Raw genomic sequence first — 27,097 nt, 5'->3', positions numbered from 1 at the left:
CCTAAAATGACAACAAGCTCAGTCCGATGATGCTGTGACAGACCATGATGGACCCTCCACCTCCAAATCGATCCCGCGCCAGAGTACAGGCCTCGATGTAACGCTCATTCCTTCGACAATAAACGTGAATCCGATCAGCGACGGTGGGTTTGTGCCCATAGGCGACGTTGTTGCCAGGGATGTCTGTTGAGGACCTGCCTTACAACAGGCCTACAAGCCCTCGGTCCAGCCTCTCTCAGCCTATTGCCACATCTGCAGTCCTCATGCCCCCTTGCAGCATGCCTAAGGCAGATGAGCATGGACCCTGAGCACTGATGGAGGGATTGTGCATTTCTGGTGTAACTCGGGCAGTTGTTGTTGCCATCCTGTACCGTAGGTGTGATGTTCGGATGTACCGATCCTGTGCAGGTGTTGTTACACGTGGTCTACTGTCTGTCCTGTCTCCCTGTAGCGCTGTCTTAGGCGTCTCACAGTACGGACATTGCAATTTATTGCCCTGGCCACATCTGCATGCCCCCTTGCAGCATGCCTAAAGCATGTTCACGCAGATGAGCAGGGATCCTGGGCATCTTTCTTTTGGTGTTTTTCAGAATCAGTAGAAAGGCATCTTTAGTGTCCTAAGTTTTCATAACTGTGACCTTAATTGCCTACTGTCTGTAAGCTGTTAGTGTCTTAACGACCGTTCCACAGGTGCATGTTCATTAATTATGGTTCATTGAACAAGCATGGGAAACAATGTTTAAACCCTTTACAATGTGAAGTTATTTGGATTAATACGAATTATCTTTGAAAAACAGGGTCCTGGAAAAGGGACACTTATTTTTTTTCTGGGTTCATAAGGTTTTAGAGATATCATTAATACAAATTTGATTATAGCCTACATGTGATCTGCATAACATTATGCAACAAGCCAATACCAATTGTACATACCTTTGTGTGCCTCCTCGTCAGTATACCTGCAAACACAGACAAACACAAATAAGTGGGCAGTTCAGTCATCTGCGCCCAATGAAGCAATACACATTCTTCAACATATTCTTCTTATATCTTTGTTGATTGACATCCATTGAGTTGTGTCAATTGTTTTGTTTTATAAAGAATTTTAAAAGGGAGAAAGTGCCAAACACAGCCATTTGCACAAATATGAAAAGATAAATGGTATTATCATAAAACAATATCCATTTAGATCATACAAGGGAGAAACCTTACCTTAAATGGAGGAGATCTTAAAAATGTTCAGTTAAGTGCCTGCACCTGCTGTTTTTTCAAATTCAAAGTTAGGTTCCTGCAAGAACCCTGAAGAACTAAGGAGGTTCCTCGATGAACCCTACCCTCTATGGGGTTATTAGAAGTACCTTTTGGGGGCATCTTCCAGTGCCAAATACCCTAAGGTTCTTCAAAGAACTTTGAGGATCTTAGAAAAACCCTTGTTGAACCCCACATTTTTTGAGTGTGAAAAAAAACAGTCCAATCAAAGCTATGGTAGATACAACGTGATTTGACATCATTCTATCTGTGACCTATGACTTTGAGTGTTCTTGGATGGGCACTTCTAATGTAAATCTATGGCAGCACCCAAGGGGGCTTGAACTTTCCTAGCTCTCCCTATATATTTTGCGGGGACATAGTGTCCCCATGAGTGACAGAACACTGAGCCAATCACGGCGCAACTAGAGAAGATTACCAACCCCTACACTCTGTATTTTCCGCTGGCTGCCCCACCACAACAGAAGGCACTGAGCTAGGCTGAAACAACTGCCTTACTAAAGAAAGCAAAAAAGAGACCATAAGCATCTTTATTAATTCAATATCATATTTCTGTTTTTGTTAAACAGGTGGGGATCAAAACAGGTGGGGCTCTCACCTGCCCTGAATGACGGTCACCACTGCTGTAATCACCTAATGAGTGTGTCATGATATTAGGTCGGTCGAGATGAACAACATTTCTTAATAGGTTCTGACATATCTTGCAATAATATAAACGCTCATGTATGGTAAGGTTTTCAAAGTATTGAATACAAACAGTGTGTGTGTGTGTGTGTATGTCCTGATCTGTGTCCATCTGTGTGTGGTTGGCACCAGTAAATCTCTGGTGACCACCAGCATATCCAGCCTGCAGAGACACAAGGCAGAACAGGCCCTCCTGTTACCTAGCAACCCCACAGGAGAACATGGGAGTGGGGCAGAGGAGATGGGAGACCCCCCCCCAGCCTCAGCTCCAGCCCCAGTCTGGACAGAGACAGCACGGGAGAGTTGAGCAAGCCGGTAGGGACCGCAATCAGGACTATTAAATGGTCAAAATAAAGATTATTCAAATTAGCCACCCTTTGCCTTGATTACAGCGTTGAACAACTTTGTAAAAATAAAGAAAAATCCTGGAATGGGTAGGTGTGTCCAAATTTAGACTGGTACTGTATAATGAACAAAAATATAAACGCAACATGTAAAGTGTTGGTCCCATGTTTCATCAGCTGAAATAAATGATCCCAGAAATATGCACAAAAAGCATATTTCTAATCAAATTCTGTGCATACGTTTGTTTACATACCTGTTAGTGAGCCTTTCTCCTCTGCCAAGATAATCCACCCACCTGATAGGTGTGGCATATTAAACACCATGATCATTGCCCAGGTGCACCTTGTGCTGGGGACAATAAAAGGCCACTCTAAAATGTGTAGTTTTGTAACACAACACAATGCCACACATGTCTCAAATTTTGAGGGAGCATGCAACTGGCATGCTGACTGCAGGAATGTCCACCAGAGCTGTTGCCAGAGAATTTTTATGTTAATTTCTCTACCATAAGCCGCCTACAAAGTTGTTTTAGAGAATTTGACAGTACGTCCAACCGGCCTCACAAGCGCAGACCACGTGTAACCACGCCAGCCCAGGACCTCCTCATCCGGCTTCTACATCTGCAGGATTGTCTGAGCCCAGCCACTCAGACAGCTGATGAAACTGGGTTTGCACAACCAAAAATTTCTGCACAAACTGTCAGAAACCGTCTCCGGGAAGCTCATCACCGTGCTCGTCGTCCTCACCAGGGTCTGGACCTGACTGCAGTTCGGCATCGTAAGCGAGTTCAGTGGGCAAATCCTCACCTTTGATGGTCACGCTGGAAAAGTATGCCCTTCTTGAATATATCCCGGTGTCAACTGTACAGGGCAGATGGCAGACAGTGTGTATGGTGCCATGTGGGTGAGCAGTTTGCTGATATCAACGTTGTGAACAGAGTGCCTTATAATGGTGGTGGGGTTATGGTATGGGCAGGCATAAGCTACAGACAACAAACACAATAGTATTTTATCGATGGCAATTTGATTGCCCAGAGATACCGTGACGAGATCCTGTGACCCATTGTCGTGCCATTCATCCACCGCCATCACCTCATGTTTTAGCATGATAATTCACAGCCCCATATCGCAAGGATTTGTATTCCTCGAAGGTGAAAATGTCCCAGTTCTTCCATGGCCTTCATACTCACCAGGCATCTCACCCATTGAGCATGTTTGGGATGCTCTGGATCGACGTGTACGACAGGGTGTTCCAGTTCCGGCCAAGATCCAGCAAATTCGCTTAGCCATTGAAGAGGAGTGGGACAACATTCCACAGGCCACAATCAACAGCCTGATCAACTCTATGCGAGTGAGATGTGTCGCGCAGCATGAAGCACATGGTGGTCACACCAGATACTGACTGGTTTTCTGATCCACGCCCCTACTGTTTTTTGTTTAGGTATCTGTGACAAACAGATGCATATCTGTATTCTCAGTCGTGAAATCCATAAATTAGGGCCTAATGAATTTTTTTTTATTGACTGATTCCCTTATATGAACTGTAACTCAGTAAAATCTTTGAAATTGTTGCATGTTGCGTTTATATTTTTGTTCAGTGTCCTTTAGTAAAAGGCTTTGCTAATCTATATTGTGCAGTCACTGTTGTACCGTATTTCATAATGCATTATAACTCCTCCACCTTTGTGCCACAAATACACAGAATTATTGGCGTCCCAACACCCGCCAGACCATCCAGCCAGCCAAAGTCAGTTGAATCTGCCTCACAGAAGAGCTGGAGATCCTACCCCCAACTATACCTGTGGACAGGTGCTCACGTGACCCGATTAGGAAAAACTCTATTCTGTGTTAACACAGACAGCCACATTCTGATCGTTTGCCCAGTTATATGCCAAATATCTGACCTAATTAGTCAAAAGACCAATTAGTGGCAAAAAAATCAGAATTGGGCTGTCTGTGTAAACAGCCTAAGTGATGTACATATAGTGCCTTCAGAAAGTATTCACGCTCCCTCAAAACTTGAGACATCTGTGGCATTGTGTTATGTGACAAAACTGCATATTTTAGAGTGGCCTTTTATTATCCCCAGCACAAGGTGCACCTGACCATGCTGTTTAATCAGCTTATTGACATGCCACACCTGTCAGGTGGATGGATTATCTTGGCAAAGGAGAAATGCTCACGAAAACTGTAGAGAAATAAGCTTTTTGTACATACGGAACATTTCAAGGATCCTTTACTTCAGCTAAAGAAACATGGGACCAACACTTTACATGTTGCCTTTGATGGGGGTCATGTTAGGGGCTGCACCAAATGATTGAGGTATTATGCTTATGTTGTATTAATAGAAGGGGAAGGGCTATAAGACCCTCCCCTACTACATTTATAGGGTCCTGAACCACAGATTAGCAATATATGCATTATAAGGTTTAATACTGTTCCACAGTTATTTTCTGGTCTCTGCCTCTTATAGAAAAGTGAGACAAGTCAGACACACCACTGTAAATGGTGGAAAATTACTGCTGAGCCCTTAGAAAACACTGGACTATTGTTCTCTCCTGCAAGTTTGTATTACTGTATATGCATGGGCTTGGTCTCATGAGTAGAAGGTGTTGACATAGGCAGTTACATCACTATGGGTTGACTGCAAGCATATTAAAGCAACTTTTACCTTTTTTATTCTTACTCTGAAACATGCGTGCTGTGTTTCCCTTGTCAACTTCTGTCTGCAATTGCATTAATAAAGGTTTGATTGATTTACTTAAAGAAGATATTGTCTGATTGCTGATTTCACCAATAAGCCAATGATTGACAAGGAACAAGGAACCTACCCCAACACCTTTATATTTTTGTTCAGTAAATTGCACAAAAATTATATATTTATGGATTGGATTTAAGGTATTGTTTTCTCTCTACTCAACCTGCCTACCACCCCTGCCCTTCATCCACAATATTTCATGACCCTAAACCTGCGGGTTATGAGTTAACCCGCACATACTAGTAGACATCAACACACACACAACACACGACACACATGAGCTAAATCAGTGTTAAATCATCAATAAAACAGTCAGTAGTTTTGTTTACAATATTCACCTAAAAGTGAATTTTATTCCCTTCAAAAACATTTAGTCTTTCCTTAAAAAACTGAAATATAATTCCTTTCGTAGTGCATCACTCCTAAGCAGAGCATTATATTCTCTGGGGGAAAAGGAAAGATTCACCCTGTTTCTGTTATTACCTTTGGCAAAAACATCTAAACCGAAACAGGCAAAGCTTTATACAAAACAACACTCAAATAAGCAACCCCTCCATTATATAAAAAACATACTTAAAGAGGCAATCATATATCTAATCACTGTGCTTGCCAAAGATTCCTCTGTACATAAACAGTATGCACCTCACAGACCTGAAGTCAGTTCCTACTGGTAGTGACATTGGGGCTAAAACCATGTAGCTATGCATCTTGTTAATACAATACTGACACTCGCGTATCAACAGGCGATCAGTGACAAAGTCTAGAGGAAAAATATAAGATGAACAGGGAGTGTTTTTGAAAATAAATTAAAAGTCCTCATTTATATTTTATATTTAATATATTTTAAATAAAATATCCCTTATAACCTTATATTTTTTGGTATTTGCGGCATTCGTGGTGCCATGGCCATTATCAGCAAGTGGGTTACGCCCAGTGCAACCTGGGTAAAAAAGACATAGTCCCATGATGCATCCTGCTGCCAAGCAATCTAAACAATCACTGCCATGCAACAAGATAATCAAGCCATTTCATATGCATGCTTGTGTTACCTTACAAGGCTTGAAGTGCTATAGATTGTCTATCTAGCCCTGTCCTAACCCAGGCTTTGGTAGGAGTGTAGCCTAGAGTATGCAGTGACAACAGGGAGCAAGATGCCACTTAATAATATAATGGAGTTACGCTTGAAAATGAATGAGGAGGTACTGAACAGTGTGAACTGGCTTGTACATATCATTCCTTACTAATATCTGATAGAATCCTCCAACCAAAGACAAGACTCTGCAGGATATAACATTGTGAGGTCAGAAGGTCAAACAGAGGCAGGCACTATCAGGGTTTGTGCGTTTATGTCCGGAGAAGGGGCCTATCTTAATGGGGTCCTCGTCCCCCATCTCCTTTTATTCTGACTGATTCAAAAACAATGGACAGGTGAAGGCGATATGGTGAATGCCTAATGGGAATTTGCTTTCAAATGTCCACTTTTGCAGATACCGTAAAGATGAAGTAAAGGAGTCAAGGGAAGAAAGCCAGGTAAGACTCCTGAGATGCACCCTACAATAGATGCCTGAGAGACCTAGCCTTTTGTAATACTTCTATGGAATTTATTTTAGAGTTTAGCCTGTTAGTTATTGAAGCTAGACCACACAGACTGGACCAGGCCTAGAAAGCTCAATAGAGTGTGTTATTAGGGCCTTGGTGACACAGGACACAGATAGAATAACATGGTGTTGTGGTGATGTCAATAGTCTGTCTCCAGATTAGAATATAGGAACATAGAAATAGAATGTATAGAACAGTTTGAGGGTTGCCTCAATTTATACATGAAATGATGTGGCACTATAACCTGGCAGTATGACTGTATGGATACACTGTTGTCGATATGACAAACAAAATAATTACAAAAGACAAAGGAGGCTTCAAAATAATGAACCTTCAAAAATACCCCTCAAAGGATCTCTGTGCTGGCTAAGCATTGGTCATCTCCAACTACGATGTACATTTCTATGGGCACTGGGGAGTGTCTAGGGGCAAAGGAGTGTCTCGTATTGATGACCTAACTTCAGAAGGCGTTGAGTGATAATATGCGAGTGCTGGAGAGAAGAGACGGTGGCGCGTTTTCTGATATGTGGCTCCCTTCTGCTGTACTGACAGGGATCGAACAACGGAGATAGAGGTGGCTGATGGGAGATGGAGTTCACATGTTCTGGACTTTCATGGCATCCTTGGGCCAGTTGTAGGTGTCCTGGATGAAGGAGTCGTAGTCTGGGCTGTAGACGTGGGAGAGCACAAACGCCTCCTTGTCCTTGGGCTCCGGGTACAGGGAGGCGATGTTGTGTCTGTACGCATAGTCCACCACCTGAGAGATTGAAGATTGGTAGAGAGATTGGTTAGAGATTGGGAGAGTGATTGGTAGAGAGAAAGGGAAATTAGTTAGAGTGCTGATGTATTGATATGGAGAAAGTGTCTTTCTCTGCAGTAACAAATCGGCGTGGAGGTGGGAACTGGGAATGTAATGCTGGTATTGATAATGGTTTGTGGGGAGGTGTCAGTTTCCAACCTTGACAGCAATCTTAAAGGACACCTCTCTGATGCTGTTGAGGGGAGGGTAGAGTCTCCCTTCGGCTAGGTGCTCCTCTGTTACCATGTCAGCTATCGCCTGAGTAAGAGAGAAACAGAGAGTGAGAAACAGGAAATGAAAAAAAGAAGTGAATAAATGAGGGAAGGATTTGGGCAAGAGAAGAAAAGTGAGGCGAGAAAGGGGATTATGGGTGACAGAAAGAGAAGAGAATGGAAAATAGAAATTGAGATGTGACATTAAAATAACTGTGACTGTGACTGTGTGTGTGTGTGTGTGTCTGTGTGTGTGTGTGTGTGTGTGTGTATCTCTCTTGATCAAGTCTCTTCCCCTTTACCCCAGCAGTTCGGGAACTTTATTTGTTTTCGTTGAAATGTTTTACAAAAGTTTGTCTATTGTTGAAAATGTCAAAATAAAATAAACAGTTACCTCCGCTGTGGTGAGGAAGATGTCGTCAGAGATTTGGCGTACCCCGCAGGCGATGACGCCAAGCGCCACGCCAGGGAACACGTAGGCGTTGTTCCCCTGGCCGGGGATGAAGGAGCGCCCATCAGCCAGGGTCACTTTACTAAAAGGGCTGCCACTCGCAAAGATGCCCCGCCCCTGGGAGGGAGGGGGAGAGAGAGAGAGAGAGAGAGAATGAGAGAGAGAATGAGAATGAGAAGAGAGAGAGAGCATGAGAGAGAGAGAGAGCATGAGAGAGAGAGAGAGAGAGAGAGAGAGAGAGCGAGAGAGAGAGCGAGAGAGCATGAGAGAGAGAGCATGAGAGAAAGAGAGAGCATGAGAGAGAGAGCATGAGAGAGAGAGAGCATGAGAGAGAGAGCATGAGAGAGAGAGAGAGAGAGCATGAGAGAGAGAGAGAGAGAGAGCGACAGAGAGAGAGAGAGCGAGAGAGAGAGAGAGCATGAGAGAGTATTCATTCTATTTCAGGTCATTCTATTTCTATGACAACAACAATATTTAGTAAGCGTACATTCAGCGGCACTCAAACAAGGGAAAAGAGAGTGAATCTCTATTCTCTAGGTTAGGGTCAGAGTTCAGAGTTACAGTACCTCGGTGAGTTGGTAGCAGTGCTCAGCGGTGCACTCTGCCTTGCTGGTGGGGTTACTCAGGGCGAAAATGATGGGCCTCTCGTTGAAGGACGCCATGTCCTTGATAATGTTTTCATTAAACGCCCCTGCGATGGCTGCCACTCCTGCACATAGGAAACGAGCACTGATTACGAGTACTGTTCTTTACCATTCGGCCAACAGATTTGCCACCAATGTTCTTTTTTTTATCCTAGCCCCCGTCCCGCAATGAGGCCTTTTGCCTTTTGGTAGGCCGTCATTGTAAATAAGAACGTGTTCTTAACTGACTTAACTAGTTAAATAAAGGTTGAATAAAAATGAGAACAAAACATACATATGATCCTGAGATGCTCTGCAATGTTGATTATCTGTTTGTTTCAATTCAGCTTCTGAGCTTAGCGGCATTATGAAGAACATGTTGTGTAATACTATGCTGCCAGTCTCTCTTGGCTAAGACTTGAGGAGAGACTGACTGCATCACTTCTTCTTTTTTTTAAAATAGACAATGTGTTGAAAATTCCAAATGGTTTGCATAGTCAACTTTCACACAACTCTGACACACACACGTCCCCCACCAGACATGTCACCAGGGGTCTTTTCACAGCCCCCAAATCCAGAACAAATTCAGCGTACAGTCTTATATAGAGACAATATTGCATGGAACTCCGTTTCATCTCATATTGCTCAAATAAACAGTAAACCTGGTTTCAAAAAACAGATAAAACAACACCTCACGGCACAACGCCTCTCCCCTATTTGACCTAGATAGTTTGTGTGTATGCATTATTATATGTCGGCTGTGTGCCTTTACAAAGAAATCTATGTAGTTTTGTCCTTGAGCTGTTCTTGTCTATTACTGTTCTGTATTCAGTTTCATGTTTTGTGTGGACCCCAGGAAGAGTAGCTGCTGCTTTCGCAACATCTAATGGGCATCCTAATAAAATACCATCTACAAAAAAAGTAAGGTCAAGAGAAACCAGAGACGTGTTCTGTGGGCACGAAATTGGGAGACATTTTCTGAGACAAAGGTGGCACTAAAAAATGTTCTCATTTAGGCCCTAGTACATAACCCAGGTGAGCCCTAGATACACAGGTGAGTCCAGCTGAGCCAGTAGGTGATCATGGGGACTGACCGATGATGGCAGTGGGCTTGATGGTGTGCACCACCTCCTCCAGGGTCTTGATGTGGGCGTGGTCATGGGCAAACTCCTCCTTCTCATGGTTCAGGTTTCCTCTGCCCTGTGGGTCGCATAATGATGACATCAGTAAATCTGACATACTACTGGATCCTGTTCAGGAGGGAGCAATGTTGTGAATGTTGCTGATACAAATGACTGACCTTTCCTATTCTACATGACAATGCAGCATGACTGTTCTACATATGACATTTCTATCTGAAACTCTAGGATGTTGCATCCTACATATCTAGAGATGGACAGCTCGGGAGAATGTTTATCAGATCAGTGTTTTGAAGCTATTCAAGTGTATTAGGAGCCATGTTCCCTCTAAGCTCTGTAATAATGGTATGGGAATAACAGTGCATTTTATTTAGCATCAAACAACATTTTCAGTCACCTCCTTATCTGAAGGACAAGTGGATCAACACATTAATGGTCAAGCCCTGCGTGTTTCGTTTTCAAAAGTCTCATGGAATGTAGGCCTACATTGAACACCACACATTGGCTGCTACTGTAGTCTGAATAATAGGCCCCTCTGGTAACCCTACGCTATGATCAAATAGCCACAGTAGCCTACTTTACCACTGTCTGAAACTGTAACTTAAAGCTGGTACAGCCTCAGTGTTCACAGTATGCACGTGCTGGAAGTTGCACAGAATTTGACCAATGTTCAAGTTTGCTCTCAGCAGAACTGAAATTTGCTCAGTGCCGAAAATGTTGAGGGAACATTGATTAGCTATGATATTATGGTATTGCAGTTACCTTGACGATGAGGCCCCTGGAGTCGACCATCCAGATCTTCTTTGCGGCGTCTGTGGCGGACACTCCCTCCTTCGCCATGGCCATAATCAGCAGGTGGGCGATGCCCAGTGCAGCCTGGTCAAAAAAGACACATCGACCCATGATGCATCTTGCTGCCAACCAATCAAAATATTCATTGGCATACAACATGATGATTATAAATCCATTTCATATGCATGCTTTTGTTACCTTACAGGGCTTGATTCAAGAGAGTGGGGTTTCCAAACGTTAATAAATCTTGGACAAAGAGTTTATGATTAACACAGATCAGCACGTTTGTCCTCTTACCTCCCCTGCTCCCTGGAACACAAAGGTGTGGTCTGACAGTTTGTTCTTGGTGATCTTCAGAGCAGCCAATACTCCAGCTACTGCTACTGAGGCTGTCCCTGGGAGAGGGAGAGAGCGAGTTAGAGAGGGTGATAAACACCAGGGATGGGTTGTAAAGTTGTGATCGGAATGGTTTTGCACATCTATCTTTCAACAAAACAAAACATTATATAATGTGTCATCAGGAGGTCATCAGTGAGCCACACAGCCTACAAATCCCAATAACTGTCTAGGGAAGGTTTAATTTTTAAATTAAAAAAAAAGTTGTATTTATTATTTGGGGTTAAAAACACTCCAGGTCACTCTTGCACGTCTGAAACTAAATAGAAAGTATGTCGAAATTATAAAGGACTTTTACGTTTTCAAATTACTGCCCTCTATCTGGCCCGCAAATTGCTTTTGACGAACAAATCGGTCAGGAAAAAATTCTGTGTGGCACTCCGCTGAATTTTGAAATCCCGATGTGGCCCTTGAGTAAAAATGATTGCCCACCCCAATCACCCCGGTAGGGGGTGGGAGTAGATTTTGGATAGGGCCAAAGAGAGAGGGAGAGAGAGAGAGATTACCTTGGATGTCATCGTTGAAGGTGCAGTAGTGGTTGCGGTACTTGTTGAGGAGGCGGAAGGCGTTGGAGTTGGCAAAATCCTCAAACTGGATCAGACAGTTCATCCCGTACCTGCAGCACAGAGTAGTGAACGGTCGGTCAAATAGTCAAATTACTTACTTACGCACGCACACGTACACACACACACACACACTACCCACTTGTCAGTAACTGCCTGCATGAACTCATCGATGAGATCATCATACTCCTTTCCTCTGACCCTCTTGTGCTTTAGACCGATGTACAGGGGGTCTTCCAGGAGCGCCTGATCAAAGATTAAACATCATCATCTTCACACTCTACGACAAGGAGCAGGGTTTGGGTTAAGGTTAGGTTTAAAATCAGATTTTAGGACTTTGTGGTGTGGCTGTGCAAGCTAGTGACCACTCTGCAGAGCTGCCTCAATATATAACTCACTATATGAGTAATCTCAATAAATGCCAACCTGCGGATGATGACCTTTAGGGAAATAAGGGAAGTAACTAAGTGATAGCGGAGCCCTGAATTCCAAACAACTTCTAGTGACACATTTAGTTCACAAGGTAAGATACTGCCTTTTCTATATGGCTGGGTCAAATGATAAGGACCATGATATTAGCCAACGAAGGCCTATCAGGCCTGGGTGTTTCCTCATGGAGTGTCCCAGTTGAAGTACCTGGTTGTCGGTGCCCACGTCCAGCAGCACTGGCAGACACTGTTGGGGTGGCACTCCTCCGCAGGCTGTGTACAGGGCCAGTTTGCCCACGGGGATGCCCATGCCGTAACTTCCCAGGTCCCCCAGACCCAGGATACGCTCTCCGTCCGTCACCACAATGGCCTGTGGAATACACAAACACGGTTTGGTTCACCTGGTGAAACTTCTAGTCTCCAGCTAAGAGCCTTATGCTGTTTACACCCTCATGTCTACATCCTGTACCATGCAGTAAAGCAAAGCTTGTGTGTGTGTGTGTGGTACTCCTCACCTTGATGTTCTCCTCAGGCCAGGAGTTGAGCATGGTGGCGATGTGACCTTTATCATGGATGGTGATGAAGAGACCTCTGTGGGATACAGTTGAAGTCAGAAGTTTACATACACCTTCGCCAAATACATTTAAACTCAGTTTTCCTGACAATTAATCCAAGTAAAAATTCCCTGTTTTAGGTCAGTTAGGACCACCACTTTATTTTAAGAATGTGAAATGTCAGAATAATAGTAGAGAGAATGATTTATTTCAGCTTTTATTTCCTTAACTAACATTCCCAGTGGGTTAGAAGTTTACATACACTCAATTAGTATTTGGTAGCATTTCCTTTAAATTATTTAACTTGGGCCAAACGTTTCGGGTAGCCTTACACAAGCTTCCCACAATAAGTTGGGTGAATTTTGGCCCAATCCCCCTGACAGAGCTGGTGTAACTGAGTCAGGTTTGCTTGCACACGCCTTTTCAGTTCTGCCCACATATTTGCAATAGGATTGAGGTCAGGGCTTTGTGATGGCCACTCCAATACCTCAACTTTGTTGTCATTAAGCAATTTTGCCACAACTTTAGAAGTATGCTTGGGGTCATTGTCCATTTGGAAGACCCATTTGCGACCAAGCTTTAACTTCCTGATTGATGTCTTGAGATGTTGCTTCAAAATATCCACATAATTTTCCTCCCTCATGATGCCATCTATTTTGTGAAGTGCATCAGTCCCTCCTGCAGCAAAGCACCCCCACAACACGATGCTGTCACCCCCGTGCTTCACGGTGGTGATGGTGTTCTTTGGCGGCTTCGTGGTCCCATGGTGTTCATACTTGCATACTATTGTTTGTACAGATGAACGTGGTACCTTCAGTCATTTGGAAATTGATCCCAAGGATGAACCAGACTTGTGGAGGTCTACAATTGTTTTTCTTGATTTTTCCATGATATCAAGCAAAGAGGCACTGAGTTTGAAGGTAGGCCTGAAATACATCCACCTCCAATTGACTAAAATGATGTAAATGAGCCTATCAGAAGCTTCTAAAGCCATAACATAATTTTCTGGAATTTTCCAAGCTGTTTAAAGCCACAGTCAACTTAGTGTATGTAAACTTCTGACCCACTGGAATTGTGATGCAGTGAATTTTAACTGGAATAATCTGTCTGTAAACAATTGTTGGAAAAATGACTTGTGTCATGCACAAAGTAAATGTCCTAACCGACTTGCCAAAACTATAGTTTGTTAACAAGAAATTTGTAGAGTGGTTGAAAAACGAGTTTTACTGACTCCAACCTAAGTGTATGTAAACTTCTGACTTCAACCGTACATGCTAACACTTCAGAACCACTGAGCCACTATTATCACACAACAATGCCCTGTCTCTCTCTCTCTGTGTGTGTGTGTGTGTGTGTCTGTACATGTGTGTGTGTGTATGTCTGTACGTGTGTGTCAGTGTGTCATGTCTACCGTGGTCTCCTGAAGGCCAGTCCGTACTGTTGGCAGGCCAGCCCTACTGTAGGTGTATAGACGATGGGCATGAACTCCTCTACATCAGATGTCAGCAGGCGGTAAAACAACTTCTCATTCCTGTCCTGCAAAGTCATTAGCAAGATGTACCTGAGAGAGAGAGAAATAGCGATAGGGAGAGAGAAAGAGAGAGAGAGAGAGATAGGGAGAGAGAGAAATAGACAGAGAGCGAGAGAGAGAGAGCAACCGGAAATGTAGGACAAGGTGAAACAGAGCTGAAAGTGATAGTGATGATAGTAATAGTGATAATAGTAATAGTGGTGATAGTGATGATAGTGATGATAGAGTTGATAGTTTTTAGTGCTAGTAATGATAGTGATAATAGTAATAGTGGTGATAGTGCTGATAGTGATTAGTGATAATGATGATAGTGATGATAGTGATAATAGTAATAGTGGTGATAGTGCTGATAGTGATTAGTGATAATGATGATAGTGATAATAGTGATAATTATGATAGTGGTGATAGTGATGATAGTGATTAGTGATAATGATGATAGTGGTGATAGTGATAGTGATGATAGTGATAATAGTGATAATTATGATAGTGGTGATAGTGATGATAGTGATTAGTGATAATGATGATAGTGGTGATAGTGGTAGTGATGATAGTGATAATAGTGATAATGAGGGGGAGGAAAGTTTCTGTATTTCTGTCTATGTGCATTTTTAGCCATTGTGTGTCTGTATATGCAAGTGTATTATTTGTATCTGTGTGTGTGTGTGTGTGCTCACTTGTCGAGGGGGTTGCGGCCCTCGTAGCTCCTCATGATGCGGAGCACCTGGACGTCCTGGGAGAGGAAGACTGGGGGCAGCAGGCCGTGGATGCCCAGCTGCAGGCGCTCCTGCAGGGTGAAGGCCATGCCCTACGGGGGGGGGGGGTTGGAGGACCACATATCCAACATTAGGATCGATCGCTCCAATGTTGTAGCATTGGTCTAGCTAGCTGTTGCTCACATAAACACCCAGCTATCAGGTGTTTACAATTATTGTCTTTTGATAAAGAAGCTGTGGTGCTTTAGCTGTGTTGTGGTTCTGATCGTGTCTAACATTCCTTTATTAGGCCTATTGCATGAAGGGAAATTCTTATGGTTGCTCAGCGGGCTGATTGGGTCGTGACTTTGAGATCTGCTTGTGGTTAGTGCCACTCTACTTTGTCATGTCAGTATTCTGGAGGGGTGTGTTTCAGCATTTGGGGGTGTGGAGGTCATCTATTTATTCTGTCCAATGGGATAGGAGCCTGAATTCCCTCCCCTGTGAACTCTCTTTTACTATCTTCTTTCCTCTTTCTCACACACTCGCTCTACCTCTTCTTTCTTCAATGGAAAGAATTATTCTGAAAGCCAGAGAGGCCCGTCATGGAAACAAATCACAAAATAAAAACCGTTCACCAACTTGCTACAGTAAATATACCAGTGTCACTATGTAAAGTTGTGATAGTGTAACGTGACACTTGCACCTGTGGTTTGGTTTCCATTAATAATAAACACCTATTAATGTGTCAATCACAGTGACACTCTCCAACTATGAGATGTTAACCTTCAAATGGAACTTAATCCACTTCCTCCTCATTTCAGTGTGATACAAGTGGGGAATTTGAACTGAACTTGAGCGCATTGTTTAAGGAACCTAAGAACTGTTTGATGGTGTGACCCATCGTCAAATCATTCAATATGTTGAAAGGTGAATGGGACTGCGGTTAGAGTTGATATGAAGCGGGAGTTTGATAAGATTAATGATCATTATCATCTACAACTTAGCTTCACACAAACTAAATTCAAGTACAAACAAACATAATTATTTCAACAACACATACAACTAACACACAAAAAAATACTAAATGGAAATACATTATTCGTATACTTATACATTGCATTCAAGAAAGTATTCAGACCATTGAATTTTTCCACATTTTGTTACAGCCTTATTCTAAAATTGATGACATTGTTTTTCCCCCTCATCAATCTACACACACTATCCCATAATGACAAAGCCAAAAATTGTTCTTAAGAAATTTTGACAAATGTATAAAAATAAAATTCAGAAATATCACATTAACATAAGTATTTAGACCCTTTACTCAGTACTTTGTTGAAGCACCTTTGGCAGCGATAACAGCCTTGAGTCTTCATGGGTATGACTCTACAAGCTTGGCACACCTGTATTTGGGGAGTTTCTTCCATTCTTCTCTGCAGATCCTCTATCAGGTTGGTTTTTGAGCATCACTGCACAGCTTTTTCAGGTCTCACCAGAGATATTCAATCTGGTTCAAGTCCGGGCTCTGGCAGGGCCACTCAAGGACTTTCAGATACTTGTCTCGAAGCCACTCCTGCGTTGTCTTGGCTGTGTGCTTAGGGTTGTTGTCCTTTTGGAAGGTGAACCTTCGCCCCCAGTCTGAGGTCCTGACAATCTGGAGCAGGTTTTCATCAAGGATCTCTCTGTACTTTGCTCCGTTCATCTTTTCCTTGATCCTGCCTAGTCTCCCAGTCCCTGCCGTTGAAAAACATCCACACAGCATGATGTTGCCACCACCATACTTCACCGTAGGCATGGTGCCAGGTTTCCTCCAGACGTGACGCTTGGCATTCAGGACGAAGAGTTCAATCTTGATTTCATCAGATCAGAGATTTTCTAGTGGTCGGAGAGTCTTTTAAGGTGTCTTTTGGCAAACTCCAAGCGGGCTGTCATGAGCCTTTTACTGAGGAGTGGTATCCGTCTGGCCACTCTACCATAAAGGTCTGATTGGTGGAGTGTTGTAAAGATAGATGTTCTTCTTGAAGGTTTGTCCATCTCCATAGAAGAACTCTGGAGCTCTGTCAAAGTGACCATTGGGTTCTTGGTCACCTCCCTGACCAAGACCCTTCTCCCCCGATTGCTCAGTTTGGCCGGGTGATAAGCTCTAGGAAGAGTCTTGGTGGTTCCAAATTTCTTACATTTAAGAATGATGGAGGCCACTGTGTTCTTGGGGACCTGCAATGCGGCAGAGTTTTTTTTGGTACCATTCCCCAGATCTGTGCCTCAACACAATCCTGTCTCCGAGCTCTATGGACAATTCCTTCGACCTCATCGCTTGGTTTTTGCTCTGACATGCACTGTCAGACCTTATATAGACAGGTGTGTGCCTTTCCAAATCATGTCCAATCAATTGAATTTACCACAGGTGGATTCCAATCAAGTTGTAGAAACATCTCAAGGATAATCAATGGAAACAGGATGCACCTGAGCTCAATTTCAAGTCTCATAGCAAAGGGTCTGAATACTTATGTAAATAAGGTATTTCTGTTTTCGCTTTGTCATCATGGGCTATTGTGTGTAGATTGAACCCTCAGGTTCTTGCCATGGGGGAGATCTTCGTGGGCTATACTCAGCCTTCTATCAGGGTAGTAAGTTGATGGACTGTGGATATCCCTCCAGTGGTGTGGGGGCTGTGCTTTGGAAAAGTGGGTGGGGTTATATCCTGCCTAGTTGGCCCTGTCTGGGGGTATTGTCGGATGGGGCCACAGTGTCTCCAGACCCCTCCTTTTTCAGCCTCTAGTATCTATGCTGCAATAGTTTGTGTCGGGGGGGGGGGGGGGCTAGGGTCATTCTGTTATCTCTGGTGTAATTGTCCTGTCTTATCAGGTGTCCTATGTAAATATAAGTACGCTTCCTCTAATTCTCTCTCTCTCCGTCCCGGAGGACCTGAGCCCTGGGACCATGCCTCAGGACTACCTGGCCTGGTGACTCCTTGCTGCCACAAATTCACCTGATGGTGTGCTGCTTCTCCAGTTTCAACTGTTCTGCCTGCAGTTATGGAACCCTGACCTGTTCACGGGACGTGCTACCTTGTCCCAGACCTGCTGTTTGACTCTCTCTCTGCTATGAGGCGGCAGGTAGCCTAGTGGTTAGAGCTTTGGGCCAGTAACCGAAAGGTTGCTAGATCGAATCCCCGAGCTGACAAGGTAAAAATATGTAATTCTGCCCCTGAACAAGGCAGTTAACCCACTGTTCCTAGGCCGTCATTGTAAATAAGAATTTGTTCTTAACTGACTTGCCTTAACGTTTTAAAAAAAAATTATAATAATAATTAAAAGCCAAATGACATTTACTCCTGAGGTGCTGACCTGTTGCACCCTCCTGCCTTTCTAGGGAGTTTTTCCTAGCCACCGTGCCTTCTACATCTGCATTGCTTGCTGTTTGGGGTTTCAGGCGGTTCTGTATAGCACTTGGTGACATCGGCTGACTTAAAAAGGGCTTCATAAATACAATGGATTGATTGATGAGGAAAACATTTAATTTAAATATTTAAAGTAAACCCCTTAAGGAAACAGCTGACCAGCAACCGCAATTCAACCTTCAGTCTACACTGACCTCCAGAGAGAGAGTGAAAGAGTATTGGAGAATGCGGATAAAAATCATACTAAAAACACATGTGTTCTGGTTAACATAAAGACCTCTGCACTATAGAGTTAAAATGCCTGGTGTGCAAAACATGCTATAAAAGGCGTTTTGAGGTTTTTCCTCACAGAAAGTGCAGAATAGCAGTTTTAACAATGGACAATTCCGGTTCAGTTTAGCCTTATTAGCGTCAACACCAATAACCTGAAATCCCCGGACAATGTGTGTATAGGAGCTGATGGACTACATAGTTCCTAGTTCAGTTATAGAACTACAATTACAAATGTTCAGATTAATGGAAGTGACTTTAACATCCGGACTGAGACCGACAGCTACGAGAGCAAACAATGTAACTTTCTTAAGTTTATTTAACCTTGTTAAAAGATAATACCAGTTGTGATTACTAACCTGAGGCACAATCCTACTGTGTGTGTCACATGACCCAATTTGGACCAGGTGATAGACAGCCTATAGAGAGGCTATTGAGAGCCTATAGAGAGCCTATAGAGAGCCTATAGAGAGCCTATAGAGAGCCTATAGAGAGGCTATAGAGAGGCTCCAGAGAGGCTCCAGAGAGGCTCCAGAGAGGCTCCAGAGAGGCTCCAGAGAGGCTCCAGAGAGGCTACAGAGAGGCTACAGAGAGGCTACAGAGAGGCTACAGAGAGGCTACAGAGAGGCTACAGAGAGGCTACAGAGAGGCTACAGAGAGGATATACAGTCGTGGCCAAAAGTAATGAGAAAGACACTAATATTAATTTCCACAATGTTTGCTGCTTCTGTGTCTTTAGATATTTTTGTCAGATGTTACTATGGAATACTGAAGTATAATTACAAGCATTTCATAAGTGTCAAAGGCTTTTATTGACAATTACATGAAGTTGATGCAAAGAGTCAATATTTGCAGTGTTGACCCTTCTTTTTCAAGACCTCTGCAATCCGCCCTGGCATGCTATCAATTAACTTCTGGGCCACATCCTGACTGATGACAGCCCATTCTTGCATAATCAATGCTTGAAGTTTGTCAGAATTTGTGGGATTTTGTTTGTCCACCCGTCTCTTGAGGACTGACAACAAGTTCTCAATGCTTTTAAGGTCTGGGGAGTTTCCTGGCCATGGACCCAAAATATCAATGTTTTGTTCCCCGAGCCACTTAGTTATCACTTTTGCCTTATGGCAAGGTGCTCCATCATGCTGGAAAAGGCATTGTTCGTCACCAAACTGTTCCTGGATGGTTGTGAGAAGTTGCTCCCGGAGGATGTGTTGTTGCCATTCTTTATTCATGGCTGTGTTCTTAGGCAAAAGTGTGAGCAACCCCACACATGAATGGTCTCAGGATGCTTTACTGTTGTCATGACACAGGACTGATGGTAGCGCTCAACTTGTCTTCTCCGGACAAGCTTTTTTCCAGATGCCCCAAACAATACAGAAAGGGGATTCATCCGAGAAAATGACTTTACCCCAGTCCTCAGCAGTCCAATCCACGTACCTTTCGCAGAATATCAGTCTGTCCCTGATGTTTTTCCTGGAGAGAAGTGGCTTCATTGCTGCCCGTCTTGACACCAGGCCATCCTCCAAAAGTCTTCTCACTGTGCGTGCAGATGCACTCACACCTGCCTGCTACCATTCCTGAGCAAGCTCTGTACTGGCGGTCCTGGCGCTTGCTGGACTGTCTTGGGTGGCCTGAAGCTTTCATCACAACAATTGAACCGCTCTCCTTGAAGTTCTTGATGATCCGATAAATGGTTGATTTAGGTGCAATCTTACTGGCAGCAATATCCTTGCCTGTGAAGCCCTTTTTGTGCAAAAGCAATGATGACGGCACGTGTTTCCTAGCAGGTAACCATGGCTGACAGAGGAAGAACAATGATTCCAAGCACCACCCTCCTTTTGAAGCTTCCAGTCTGTTATTCAAACTCAATCAGCATGACAGAGTGATCTCCAGCCTTGTCCATGTCAACACTCACACATGATGTCAGCTGGTCCTTTTGTGGCAGGGCTGAAATGCAGTGGAAATGTTTTTTGGGGATTCAGTTCATTTGCATGGCAAAGAGGGACTTTGCAATTAATTGCTATTTATCTGATCACATAACATTCTGGAGTATATGCAAATTGCCATCATACAAACTGAGGCAGCAGACTTTGTGAAAATTAATATGTGTCATTCTCAAATATTTTGGCCACGACAGTAGAGAGGCTATAGAGAGGCTATAGAGAGGCTATAGAGAGGATACAGAGAAGCTATGGAGAGGATGTAGAGAGCCTAATATTACCCTTAAAACTACTACTACTACTTTTAATGTTGTACCTATCAATTGTCCTATTAGCAATCACCTATATTAGCAAACGTATTTCTGTTCAAACTTCAAATTGTTCTATTAGGTCTCTATTGGTTATTTATTGCAATGAACGATATCAGCAAAATGTCCACGATAAGTGGTCGGTTGGGTCAGTGTCTATCAACCTCTGTTTATCGTCCCAGATCTAACAGACAGCCTATAGAGAGGCTATAGAGAAACTATACAGAACCCAGGGCCCATTTGATCTCTGTTTATCGTCCCAGATCTAACAGACAGCCTATAGAGAGGCTATAGAGAGGCTATAGAGAAACTATACAGAACCCAGGGCCCATTTCATCTCTGTTTATCGTCCCAGATCTAACAGACAGCCTATAGAGAGGCTATAGAGAGAGAGACTATAGAGAAACTATACAGAACCCAGGGCCCATTTGATCTCTGTTTATCGTCCCAGATCTAACAGACAGCCTATAGAGAGGCTATAGAGAGGCTATAGAGAAACTATACAGAACCCAGGGCCCATTTCATCTCTGTTTATCGTCCCAGATCTAACAGACAGCCTATAGAGAGGCTATAGAGAGACTATAGAGAGAGAGACTATAGAGAAACTATACAGAACCCAGGGCCCATTTGATCTCTGTTTATCATCCCAGATCTAACAGACAGCCTATAGAGGCTATAGAGAGACTATAGAGAGACTATAGAGAGACTATAGAGAGGCTATAGAGAGAGAGGCTATAGAGAGAGAGGCTATAGAGAGGCTATAGAGAGACTTTAGAGAGGCTATAGAGAGGATATAGAGAGGATATAGAGAGACTATAGAGAGGATATAGAGAGACTATAGAGAACCCAGGGCCCATTTGAACTTACATCTGCAAGGGCAAACATGCTCAGAATCAGAAACATATTTGCATTTCATTCTTCAACCTTTGTTAGGGGTCGGCAACAAGCGCACAAGTTTTGTTTTTCCCCCCCAACCCCAGAAAATAGCCAGGAATTCAGCCCAAGTACACCCCCCCCCCCCCCCCCCAAAATAAAAATATATATACAGTTGAAGTTGGAAGTTTACATACACCTTAGCCAAATACATTTCAACTCAGTTTTTCAAAATTCCTGACATTTAATTCTAGTAAAAATTCCCTGTCTTAGGTCAGTTAGGATCAACACTTCATTTTAAAAATGTGAAATGTCAGAATAATAGTAGAGAGAATGATTTATTGCAGCTTTTATTTCCTTAACTAACAATCCCAGTGGGTGAGAAGTTTCCATACACTCAATTAGTATTTGGTAGCATTGCCTTTAAATTGTTTAACTTGGGTTAAATGTTTTGGGTAGCCTTCTACAAGCTTCCCACAATAAGTTGGGTGAATTTTGGACCATTCCTCCTGATAGAGCTGGTGTAACTGAGTCGGGTTTGTAGGCCTCCTTGCTCGCACACGCTTTTTCAGTTCTGCCCACAAATTTTCTATGGGATTGAGGTCAGGGCTTTGTGATGGCCACTTTTGTGATGGCCAGTCCAAAATTGGAGCAGTGGATTCTTCCTTGCTGAGCGGCCTTTCAGGTTATGTTGATAAAGGACTCTTTTTACTGTGGATATAGATACTTTTGTACCCGTTTCCTCCAGCATCTTCACAAGGTCCTTTGCTGTTGTTCTGGGATTGATTTGCACTTTCGTACCAAAGTACATTAATCTCTAGGAGACAGAACATGTCTCCTTCCTGAGCGGTATGACGCCTGTGTGGTCTCATGGTGTTTATACTTGCATACTATTGTTTGTACAGGTGAACATGGTACCTTCAGGCGTTTGGAAATTGCTCCCAAGGATGAACCAGACATGTGGAGGTCTACAACTTTTGTTCTGAGGTCTTGGTTGATTTCTTTTGGATTTTCCCATGATGTCAAGCAAAGAGGCACTGAGTTTGAAGGTAGGTCTTGAAATACATCCATAGGTACACCTCCAATGACTTAAATGATGTAAATTAGCCTATCAGATGCTTCTAAAGCCATGACATCATTTTCTGGAATTTTCCAAGCTGTTTAAAAGGCATAGTCAACTTAGTGTATGTAAACTTCTGAACCACTGCAATTGTGATTCAGTGAAATAATCTGTCTGTAAACAATTGTTGGAAAAATGATGTGTCATGCACAAAGTATATGTCCTAACCAACTTGCCAAAACTATAGTTTGTTAACAAGAAATGTGTGGAGTGGTTGAAAAACGAGTTTTAATGACTCCAACCTAAGTGTATGTAAACTTCCGACTTCAACTGTACATACATAAATATGTCTCAATGTAATCAAGGTATGAAATTGTTAATTTAAATACAAATCTCTTTTTAGGCTTAGTTGTGGTCAATTTGCAGTGTTCTAAATGATTATAATTATGTTCCGGCCCACCCAACCATCAGCTCCCAAAAGAATCGGCCAGCGACTAAATCTAGTTGCCATCCCAGCTTCACGTCTGTTACTATGACTTATAAAAAGAAAAAGAGAGGTGCACAAAAGCAATAATTAAATCACCTAATTACCATGACAACCATAGACACACCCCTAACCCAAAGCACGTATATATGGGAACTGATTAATGGGAACTCTCAAGGGATTTTTATTTGCATGTTGAAACCAATGTCTTACGTAACAAAATGGCTGTGGTGTGTTTCTGGACTGGTTGTGTGTTAGATCTTTGGTGCATCTTTTAAGCTTTGCTTTTCCTTAGGGTGCTTTTTATTCATTCAGTGTGTCATTCTTTAGGTTATTTTTTAAATCTTATGTTTGTTGTGTGGTAAATATTTCAGCTTTTATTTTCATCGTTTTTTGTGTTTGTTTTTCTGTAAAGCACATTGCGTTGCATTCCATGTCTGAAATGTGCTGTATAAATAAAGCTTGATTTGATCTCTTTTGTGTCCGAAGCAATGCTGTAATGCAGTTTATTTGGGCTTTAAACAGGGAAGCTGCGAGAAACCCTATTGCATTTGTTGGCATTCATTATTATTATTTCCCAATGAGTATGTTCCCTGAATAGTGGAATGTTCTCTGACATGTTCTCTGGAATGTTCTCTGCACTAAAGATTTCACGTGAAACCATATTATTCACATTCCAGTATGGTACATTACATCGGGTGTAACATACTGTAATGGTACAGCAGCACATTGTAAACATCAACCAGGTTTTCTATCTACAAATCCATGATGGCACCAACCCCCAGGACCTCTCAACAGCATGTGTGTTTAATGGTCTGGAAACAGGTTAACATATACAAATACTGATTGTGGCTACATGGATAGTCAGATTAATATAATAGTTTGATTAAAAGGTTTACATGCTTTGCAAGAAGAATGATTTATTTTATTATCCTGTTTACATGAACACATCTGAAATCAGGCCACCTGATGGCACTCTAAAAATGCAGAAAAACACAAATTAAAAAGTAAACGTTCTACCACAGCAAACATGTTATTTTTGGGGAAGCATATTTGATTCTGAGTTCGGACAAAGTTTGAATATGAAAACTATTTCCAAGGCGCATACATTCAGATGTTCGGAACAAACTTCACTCGCGCAAAAGAGGGAGGATCGCTCGACTGGTGCTAGCACATGGGCAGATCAAATACACCCCTGGAACTCAGATTAAGACGTTTACATGTCCTAATCATTCTAAAGATTGCTCAGAAAACCAGGTGTTTTAATCGGTGTATGTTTACTTTGATTTGGACCTTTGGCCGATTAAGATAAGCAGAGTATGGTGTTTATATGACTATTGAATAATCTGCCTATTGCCATAATCAGTTTAACATCTAATTATTAGTCTGTATGTAAACATACTGTACCCTCTCTGACGCACATTTGACATTTTGCGCATAAATATTTGCCACAGACACTGTTTAGTGACACTTGAGCAGCCTTAGAAGATAATCTGTGTAGTGCATAGCACATCTTTACTCATTATAAGGCAGCCTACACTAGGGCTGGGCGATATGGTCAAAATATTATATCACAGTATTTAAAAAAAACAATTAATTGGACGGTTTGACAGTATTTTTAGTTTTTGAATAATAAAAGTTCTACATTTGCTTTATGAATAGTGAGTGATCCGAGGGTGCTTTATGAATAGTGAGTGATCCTAGGGTGCTTTATTAGTGAGTGATCCCAGGGTGCTTTATGAATAGTGAGTGATCCTAGGGTGCTTTATTAGTGAGTGATCCCAGGGTGCTTTATGGGTAGTGAGTGATCCTAGGGTGCTTTATGAATAGTGAGTGATCCTAGGGTGCATTATGAGTAGTGAGTGATCCTAGGGTGCTTTATGAATAGTGAGTGATCCTAGGGTGCTTTATGAGTAGTGAGTGATCCGAGGGTGCTTTATTAGTGAGTGATCCCAGGGTGCTTTATGAGTAGTGAGTGATCCTAGGGTGCTTTATTAGTGAGTGATCCCAGGGTGCTTTATGGGTAGTGAGTGATCCTAGGGTGCTTTATTAGTGAGTGATCCCAGGGTGCTTTATGAATAGTGAGTGATCCTAGGGTGCTTTATTAGTGAGTGATCCCAGGGTGCTTTATGGGTAGTGAGTGATCCTAGGGTGCTTTATGAATAGTGAGTGATCCTAGGGTGCTTTATGAGTAGTGAGTGATCCTAGGGTGCTTTATGAGTAGTGAGTGATCCTAGGGTGCTTTATGAGTAGTGAGTGATCCTAGGGTGCTTTATTAGTGAGTGACCCTAGGGTGCTTTATTAGTGAGTGATCCCAGGGTGCTTTATGGGTAGTGAGTGATCCTAGGGTGCTTTATGAATAGTGAGTGATCCCAGGGTGCTTTATGAATAGTGAGTGATCCTAGGGTGCTTTATTAGTGAGTGATCCCAGGGTGCTTTATGGGTAGTGAGTGATCCTAGGGTGCTTTATGAATAGTGAGTGATCCTAGGGTGCTTTATGGGTAGTGAGTGATCCTAGGGTGCTTTATTAGTGAGTGACCCTAGGGTGGCAACACATACATTCTCAGTGATTTCAATGAGTCTTTCTCCATACTGATTGTTTTATACTGTTCAATTCAACTTCAACCAAAACAAATTTAAGCACTTTTATCATTTCCACATTTCCTGCACTCATTTGCAGTGGTGGAAAAAATAGCCAATTGTCATACTTGAGTAAGCGTAAAGATACGTTCATAGAAAATTACTCAAGTAAAAGTGAGTCACCCAGTAAAATACTACTTGAGTAAATGTCTAAAAGGATTTGGTTTTAAATGTACTTAAGTATCAAAAGTCAAAGAAAAAATAATTTTAAGCAAACCAGATGCCACCATTTTCTATTTTTTTTGTTGTATTTACAGATAGCCAGGGGCACACTACAACACTCAGACATAATTTACAAACAAAGCATTTGTGTTTAGTGAGTCTTCCAGATCAGAGGCAGTACTTGTTCTCTTGACAAGTGCGTGAATTGGACCCTTTTCCTGTCCTGCTAAGCATTCAATGTGTGACAAGTACTTTTAGGTGTCAGGGAAAATGTATGGAGTAAAAAGTACAGTATTTTCTTTAGGAATGTAGTGAAGTAAATGTAAAAATTGTCAAAAATCGTAAAGTAAAGACACCCCAAAAAACGACTTAAGTAGTATGTGAAAGTATTTTTACTTAAGTACTTTACACCTTTGCTCTATTGAGATAATTTCCACACTGCCACATATGGCTGCACGATATGCGCAAATAATCTTGGACTTATTTTTAACCAAACGTTGCATTTGCGATTTGATTTGTGAATTAGAGCAACACTGTTGGAATCATGGAAATAGAATGAGTATTCTAATTATATAGATGGAATATAGTGGTCACTTTGAAGACTGTTGTTTGAGAAGACAACGAATTAAAATGCCAGGGAGAAGTTATTGTGACAGGATAGGAACTGAAGTGTTGATAAGTGTTTCCTAGGGGACCCTGTAAATTAGCTACTTCATGTAGCTAACATATGCTTGCTTTGCATATTCCTCTTTGATTTAGAACATACTGTTGCACAAACAATAGCTCGCTAGCTATTAGCATTAGCGACTAACAATTAGCATCTCACAAGATTTAGGGCAACTTGCTAAGAAAAGACAAACTAGCTGGTTGCTGATGTATGAAACACAAACTAATAGTGTCATTATAGAACGCTAGTGGATTTATATTAAGAAGCAAAGTGAAAACAACATTGTTTTCATCAACAATGTTGCATGTGCTGCATTGACCATGCAGAATGAATGCAAGTGTCTCGTGGTTGAGAACATCAAATGCGCTCTGAGTGACAGGGGGCGTGGCTAGGTCTGTGTGGAAAGTGGCAGAGAGAAAGCGGAGAGAGATGACTCAAGTAGCGAAGTAAACAATAAAA

The 27,097-nt window shown here is 42.4% G+C and overlaps 1 protein-coding gene across 6 annotated transcripts in view; it reads right to left on the bottom strand.

Annotated features, from left to right (window-relative positions):
• Positions 1–5,371: 5,371 nt before the first annotated feature.
• LOC110520569 (NADP-dependent malic enzyme, mitochondrial) overlaps positions 5,372–27,097 on the bottom strand; it is a 29,253-nt gene continuing 7,527 nt past the window's right edge. For all 6 annotated transcript variants that reach the window (XM_036975163.2, XM_036975162.2, XM_036975161.2 and 3 more), the window contains 13 exons: positions 14,814–14,944; positions 14,020–14,169; positions 12,570–12,645; positions 12,263–12,424; positions 11,769–11,872; positions 11,570–11,679; positions 10,965–11,062; positions 10,638–10,751; positions 9,831–9,936; positions 8,680–8,822; positions 8,057–8,230; positions 7,610–7,708; positions 5,372–7,408 (listed from right to left, as the gene is read on the bottom strand). In XM_036975163.2, the coding sequence (XP_036831058.2) occupies positions 7,247–7,408; positions 7,610–7,708; positions 8,057–8,230; positions 8,680–8,822; positions 9,831–9,936; positions 10,638–10,751; positions 10,965–11,062; positions 11,570–11,679; positions 11,769–11,872; positions 12,263–12,424; positions 12,570–12,645; positions 14,020–14,169; positions 14,814–14,944 (1,629 nt within the window). In that variant the 3' untranslated portion in view covers positions 5,372–7,246. The remainder of the gene's footprint in view (positions 7,409–7,609; positions 7,709–8,056; positions 8,231–8,679; positions 8,823–9,830; positions 9,937–10,637; positions 10,752–10,964; positions 11,063–11,569; positions 11,680–11,768; positions 11,873–12,262; positions 12,425–12,569; positions 12,646–14,019; positions 14,170–14,813; positions 14,945–27,097) is intronic.

This window comes from Oncorhynchus mykiss, chromosome 3 (assembly GCF_057628025.1).
Source record: "Oncorhynchus mykiss isolate SJ-2025 chromosome 3, ASM5762802v1, whole genome shotgun sequence".
Lineage (NCBI taxonomy): Eukaryota > Metazoa > Chordata > Actinopteri > Salmoniformes > Salmonidae > Oncorhynchus > Oncorhynchus mykiss.
Note: the sequence above shows the minus strand (reverse complement) of the source record. Positions and strands in the feature narration are given on the sequence as shown.